Source organism: Eumetopias jubatus, unplaced genomic scaffold (assembly GCF_037043125.1).
Source record: "Eumetopias jubatus isolate StellerSeaLion01/CBP00866 unplaced genomic scaffold, mEumJub1_p1.0 scaffold_10, whole genome shotgun sequence".
In the NCBI taxonomy this organism is placed as follows: domain Eukaryota; kingdom Metazoa; phylum Chordata; class Mammalia; order Carnivora; family Otariidae; genus Eumetopias; species Eumetopias jubatus.
Genome location: NW_028274816.1, coordinates 25,947,556 through 25,954,108, shown reverse-complemented (window position 1 = coordinate 25,954,108; position 6,553 = coordinate 25,947,556). Strand labels below are relative to the sequence as shown.

General features: G+C 49.5%; 1 protein-coding gene across 1 annotated transcript; it reads left to right on the top strand.

The window, feature by feature from the left end:
- The first annotated feature begins 790 nt into the window (after positions 1-790).
- LOC114202251 (haptoglobin) lies at positions 791-5,165 on the top strand. Its single transcript, XM_028095355.2, has 5 exons — positions 791-840; positions 1,980-2,062; positions 2,367-2,465; positions 3,177-3,251; positions 4,256-5,165. Exons 1-5 carry the CDS (start codon positions 836-838, stop codon positions 5,032-5,034), a joined length of 1,041 nt encoding a protein of 346 aa, XP_027951156.1. The 5' UTR covers positions 791-835; the 3' UTR covers positions 5,035-5,165.
- Positions 5,166-6,553: the final 1,388 nt, after the last annotated feature.

The window sequence follows — 6,553 nt, the reverse complement described above, 5'->3', positions numbered from 1 at the left end:
TGGGGCACCCGGGTGGTGCAGTTGGTTGAGCGCCCGACTCATGGTTTCGGTTCAGGTCGTGATCTCAGGGTTCTGAGATTGAGCCCCATGATGGGCTCTGCAATCAGCAAGAAGTTTGCTTGAGACTCTCTTCCTCTGCCCCTCCCCCCTCAAATAAATAAATAAATCTTAAAAAAAATAATTACGGGACTATAATACCATGAGAACCACTGTTGTGGAGTAGGGTCTGCGTCAGCCTACACTATAGCTTTAACCATTTTGTGTGATTTCTTGCCAAGAGCTAGCAAAGAAGACACAATAAATACATTTTACTGATTTCAGGTTGGAGAACTTTTAAGCAATAGGGAGATGTCAACACTGGGTGGGGAAAATGACTGTGAAAAGGAAATGCTTTCTTTAGAGCCCTGTCTCAGCCAGGTTGCAGCAGCGTCTATAGTGGGTTTAAAACAACACACAGAAGGGCTTTTTCAGCGCGGATAAAGCTCCAAAACAAAGAGACACAGACTGACACTTCCTCCCCGAGTCCTGCACACAGTGGCTGATTTCGGGAAGCCTTTTGGCAGCCACATGGGGTCACAGTGTGGCCAGGCTTCTCTGGGGTTTGTAGAGAAACACTGGGGGAAACTCAAATGTGAAGCAAGAGCTCAACTCTTAACAGGGATATTGTTTGTGGCTCTGTTACTGGAAAATGCGATGACCTTATTAACAAGGTCAAAGTTGTGTAGACACAGGAATTACAAAATTGAGGAGGGGGTGGAGTGAGATACTGGGCACATAAAAGCATCAGGAGGAGGCCCCCACAGTACTGCTCTTCCAGAGGCAGGACAAACCAAAGATGAGGTGAGTCCGCAGCTCTGCTGCTTCTCCCCCTTTCCCTGGCTTACTTCATCCTTCCCTGTGTACATCCCTTACCCCTGGGACAGCCCAGTTATGGGAGAAGCCAAAGGAGAGATGCAAAACAAACCCAAAGCGGTAGGGCAGATGAGTTAAATCATAGCGAATTAAGAGGTTTCGGGTGTTAAATCTTCTGTTTTTCTGCCTCCGTGAGAACGTGACTTACTCTACAGGATGGCTCTTTCCTCGGGGTTACAGTTTTCATTTTTGTGGGGGATGCCTGCCAGTGGCTCCCATGGTAGGCTTTCTGGCATTTTAAATATGTTCATTAGCAGATGTTTTCATTTTTCAAAAATGTATAGGACCAATAGTAACATATGTAAATGACCCAATGAAGGCACTGAGATTTTATCAAATTAACAAAAAAAAGTTTTTTGAAATGTTGAAATCTCAAGACTACAAACTTGGCATAGCCAGGCAAGCTCTGTAGAGCTGGTCTCGGTCAGCAAGACGGGGAAGTGGTGAGTGGGCCTGGCCACTGAGGCCCGAGTCCACAGTCAGGCTTTCAGGAAGCCGGTTATCTGCCCAGGAACCTTTTTTGGCATTTTGGGGTGTCCTGAAGACAAATAAAAAAAATAGTAGGAAAACAACGTACAAGTGTTTTAAATTCTGTATACTTAAGACATCTTATCATGGAAAAATTTAAAAAGTAGAGAGAATAGCCTAGGAAACCCCTGTTTTCCATCTTCAGGTCATCCACATTTTATTAGCAGCACCCTGTAGCCCAGGACCTTAGGGGTGCCTGAGGGAGGCTTTTTGAAGGGGAGCTCTCATATTGTTGGTAATTTAACGTTTCCCAAACGGTGCCAGAAACCGAGGCCCACAGATCTATGTGCCTTTCTATCTCGGTGGTTCCTCTCGGAAGCCCACGTAGAATTCCGCGCGGCGCAGAGCACGCGGGAACCCGGGTGTCCTGGGAAGCTGCCGCACCGAGTGGGTATGTGGATGGTGGTGGCAGGCCCCTTTTTGGCGTCAGCACTTCCACGTAGCCTCTTCTCTGGCGGTCTGACAGGAGGGGTGTGGGTGCGCATGCGCGCGTGTGAGGCAGGAAGACCGGTTGTGCAGCCCTTGTCTTCTCTCTGCAGAGCCCTGGGAGCTGTCATTGCCCTCTTGCTTTGCGGGCAGCTTTTCGCAGCGGACACTGGCAGTGAGGCCACAGATCATGCAGGTAGGTGTCTGGGTTTGGGTAGGAGCTTCACGTCCCAGCACTGCTGTGCCTCCTTTTGACCCTATCAGATCTGCGCCCTCTCTTTGGGTAGAGCCAGTTCCTCCTTCTCGTCCTAATATCTGGTGTTCCAGTCCAGTGAAGCACACTGGGGAGCCAGCCAGGATAGAGGGGGGATGTCCTTCCCTTTGGCTTCCATTTGAGGTGGAGGGTGGCTGATGTGCACAGCAGCTTCTTCTCAACGGACTTTTCACGGGTCTCTGGGATCAGAGTATCAACCTCCTCCTCCTGTGATTTTTCTTTGCAGAGGTCAGTGTCCCAAAGCCCCCAGAGATTGAAAATGCCTATGTGGAGCACTTGATTCGCTACCAGTGTAAGCCCTTCTACAGACTGCGCACCGGAGACGGTAAGACCTGGACAAGTGTCCCTGCACAGCCCCCCTGCCCCGCCCCCCGTCTTTCCATGATGACCAGGGCCAGGGGTGATGGGCCAGAAAGCTGACATGTTCTCCTTGGAACCAGAAGAGGTAGATTCTAATAAGGGTTTTGTCACCAGTAACTGTGGCCTTTTGGGCAAATTATCTTAGCCTCAAGTTTGCCCCTTTATTAAGGGAAGGCAATGCCACGTAGCCTATTCAACCCAAAAGAGATGTGGTAAAAGAACCAAGGGTGGCACCAGTGATGACGACAGGTGGCCCTGACCTAGTATTGTGCTCCCTGCGCTAAGTGCTTCACATGTATTTGCTCACTGAGTTCTCACGACACACCCCTGAAGATTATATAATAAATATATTATATAATAATAATCCTGTTATTATTCTCATTGTGCTGATGAGGAAGTGGAGGCACAAGAGAGGTTGAGTAACTTGCTCAGGTTCAGGTGGCCCCTAAGAGGGACAGTCAGAATATGAATCTCAATTCCTATACTGTACTGTGTCGCCGCCACCCCACATTTGTCCTGAGGGGCTTCCCCGGCACCCCAGCACCTGGCTTCCAGCGCAATGCTCCTCCCTTCCTCCTCCTTTCCTCTTTCTTTAAGCCTCTTTAAACACCTTCCCTCCTCATGCTAGGTCCAGACTCAATTTCTCTTCTGACTCATTTCTTTCCTTTTGTTTCAGGAGTGTACACCTTGAACAATGAGAAGCACTGGACAAACAAGTTCACTGGAGAGAAGCTGCCTGAATGTGAAGCAGGTAGGAAGCCAGGGGTGTTGGGAAGCAGACCAAGCAGAGGTGTTGAGAGTCCCCTGCATGGGCAGGCATCTAGATCGAAATGTCCCAGGGGCATATCCTTCCCAACTGGTTTTCTCTGAGCATATGAGAGCCAAGACAGGGGACGAGGGAGAGCCACAAAGGGTCAGGCTGATAAGTGAACTTTTAGGTGAGGACACTCCCAGTAAAGTTCACTAAGGATCTTGCTCTTTTGGACCTTCAGGATATTGGCTGAATCCACGGTCTACACTGCCCTCTAGGGTCAGGAGCCCCTATATATACACACAGGCTGTCCAGGGAGCCCAGGATCAAGTGTAAAGCAAGCTCCAGGAAGGAGTTGTGGGAGGGCAGAACAAAACCAAATCCACGGAGGTGTGACGCAGGCTGGAGAGGGATTAGGACTTCTGTTTCTTGTTATTAGGAAGAGATGTTGCTCTTTCCGTGCCCCTCCTGGGACCAGAGGATTTTGCCTGCCCTCTTCTGCTAACAGCAGTGCAGAACTACTAACCTGCCTTGTATTAACTGCAATATCTAAAATCTGAGTTCTGGCCAATGATGCAACAGATCACTCTTTATTCAGAGGACGAATTATTATAGCTTCTCATCCTCAAATTAATTTCAGGGAGTTGTGGATGTGGCTTTTTGTGATAAATGATTTAAATATACATACAGTTCATTAGCCAGGGTTTGAAAATCTCAGCAATACTTTGTGTGTGTGTGTGTGTGTGTGTGTATGTGTGAGTTAGAAAAGCAGGAACTAGAACTGTGTCTTAGTGATGTACACAACTTTATAAAAAAGAACCATTTTAAACCATAAACAATGGAAATGAGAGGAGCAGGTGGTAAAGGCAAGGCATGTCAATATTTCTAGCTGTGCAGAAATTAACACAACAGTTTAGACAGCAGCAACCACCACCGCTGTCCCCCCCTTTCCCACACCGGGAGATTCACATTCCTGCTCATGACTTTCTTGCTCTCCTTGACAGTATGTGGGAAGCCCAAGAACCCAGTGGATCAGGTGCAGCGCATCATGGGTGGATCGGTGGACGCCAAAGGCAGCTTTCCCTGGCAGGCCAAGATGGTCTCCCACCATAATCTCACCTCAGGGGCCACCCTGATCAACGAACAATGGCTGTTGACCACAGCTAAAAATCTCTTCCTGGGCCACACAGATGATGCGAAAGCAAAGGACATTGCCCCTACTTTAACACTCTATGTGGGGAAAAATCAGCTTGTGGAGATTGAAAAGGTGGTTCTCCACCCTAACTACTCCAATGTCGATATCGGGCTCATCAAACTCAAGCAGAAGGTGCCCATTGATGAGAGGGTAATGCCCATCTGTCTACCTTCCAAAGATTATGCAGAAGTGGGGCGTATGGGCTATGTGTCTGGCTGGGGGCGGAATTCCAACTTTAATTACACTGAGCTACTCAAGTATGTCATGCTGCCGGTGGCTGATCAAAACAACTGTGTACAGCACTATGAAGGCAGCACAGTGCCCGAAAAGAAGTCACCCAAGAGCCCCGTGGGGGTGCAGCCCATACTGAACGAGCACACCTTCTGCGCTGGCTTGTCCAAGTTTCAGGAAGACACCTGCTACGGTGATGCTGGCAGCGCCTTTGCTGTTCACGACCAGGACGAGGACACGTGGTACGCGGCCGGAATCCTGAGCTTTGACAAGAGCTGTACTGTGGCCGAGTACGGCGTCTACGTGAAGGTGCCCTCCGTTCTGGCCTGGGTTCAGGAAACCATGGCGGGCAACTAATGCCGGCCAGCTGGCAGCCCTCGCCCGAGGGCCAGAACTCACTCTGGAAGAGGGGAAAGAGGATGGGAGTGGAGGGGAGAAAACACAGTGTGAAGCGGTGCTGAGCCAATAAAGAGCTTTCTTTTGAGTCATTTCTGTGCTGTTTTTATTCTCTCATTTATGGTATGGCAACAGCTAAGTGGTACAGTGGTATATACCGGGAGTGTGGCAGAAACCAGCCCAGGCCAACTAGAAACCCCTAAGGTGACACAGAACTGTCCCGTGCTGGGGTCACCCTCAGTGAAAGACCCTCAGAAAGGTCACGGTTACCCTTGTTTCAGAGACAAGGAAACAGACTTGGAGAAGGCAAGTGATTTGCTTAAGGCCACACAGCGGGTAAGCAGGGCGGCTGAATTCACCGCACACCCAGGCCAGGCTGAATAGGAACCTCGGCTCTCTGCCCCGCACCCTCCTGCTTCTGGGCAGTGCGTGAGGGGAGCGTGTGGGCTGATGAGGAAGAGGCCAGCTCAGTGTGGGATGAAGACGGGGGTTCTGCCCCAGGCAGAATCTTACTACTTGTGCTCCCACACAGCGGCACTTCAGAAAACAAAGATGGGAAAGGCAGCAGTTAGGACTTGCTGGGTCCAGATCACAGCGTGGCCGTCCGTCAGCCACAAGCCTTCAGTCCCCGCTTTCCTTCCGGAGCGGCTCGAACCGGATCATCTCTAACGTCCCTCCCAACATTCTGGAACTTGGTAAAGAGTTACAGGTCTCTTCCTCAATAGGGTAGGCTTTCCCCAGATGGAAGAAACCTATCCTTTACCAGGAGCCAAATGCAAGCCACCTGAGTTTTCCCTTTCACAAAGATACGGTCTTGCTATTAAGGGTCTCCCAGAAGAATAGTTCCAAAACCCTTGCAAGCAGGAGGCTCTTCTAACTTCTTCCACTCTTTCTGGCTAGTTAAGCCTTCAGTACACTGACCTTTCATCAAGACACCTCTTGTCACATGAAGATAGGGCCTCTCCTTCTCACTGGTGTAAAATGCCCCCTGATGTCAGTGTTCTCACACCAGGGCCTGCCCTGCACTGTGGAGCTGTCCTCAAACACATGCTCCAGATCCATCAATACTTTTCAATCCCTTAGAGCTAGTGGACCAGTGGAGATCTTACACCTCTATTCTAAAACCTGTGAAAGAGAGAAGAGCCAGAAACGGAAATTTGCTACACACACATAAACAGAATGCCTCTCAGAATACAGTTAATGCCTTTTTCTTCTGGTACTGTCTTCAGTACTAGGTTTTCTTGAAGAAAAAAAGCCACTCTTTTCTTGAAGAATTATCTGCTTGCATTAAGTGGCTTCTGGCCACTGTTCAGGAGGAAAATAGTAAGGAGAAGCCTTTGGCATTTTCTCAATCCACTTATCTTCTCTGGCTTCCTCCCCAGCAGCACCTCCTGCCCTCCTGGGCTAGCCCTCCGGTTTCAGTGACCCTGAACTCATGTAGCTCTCTGCACCCGTTCTGCTGCCTCCAGCATCGGGCCTT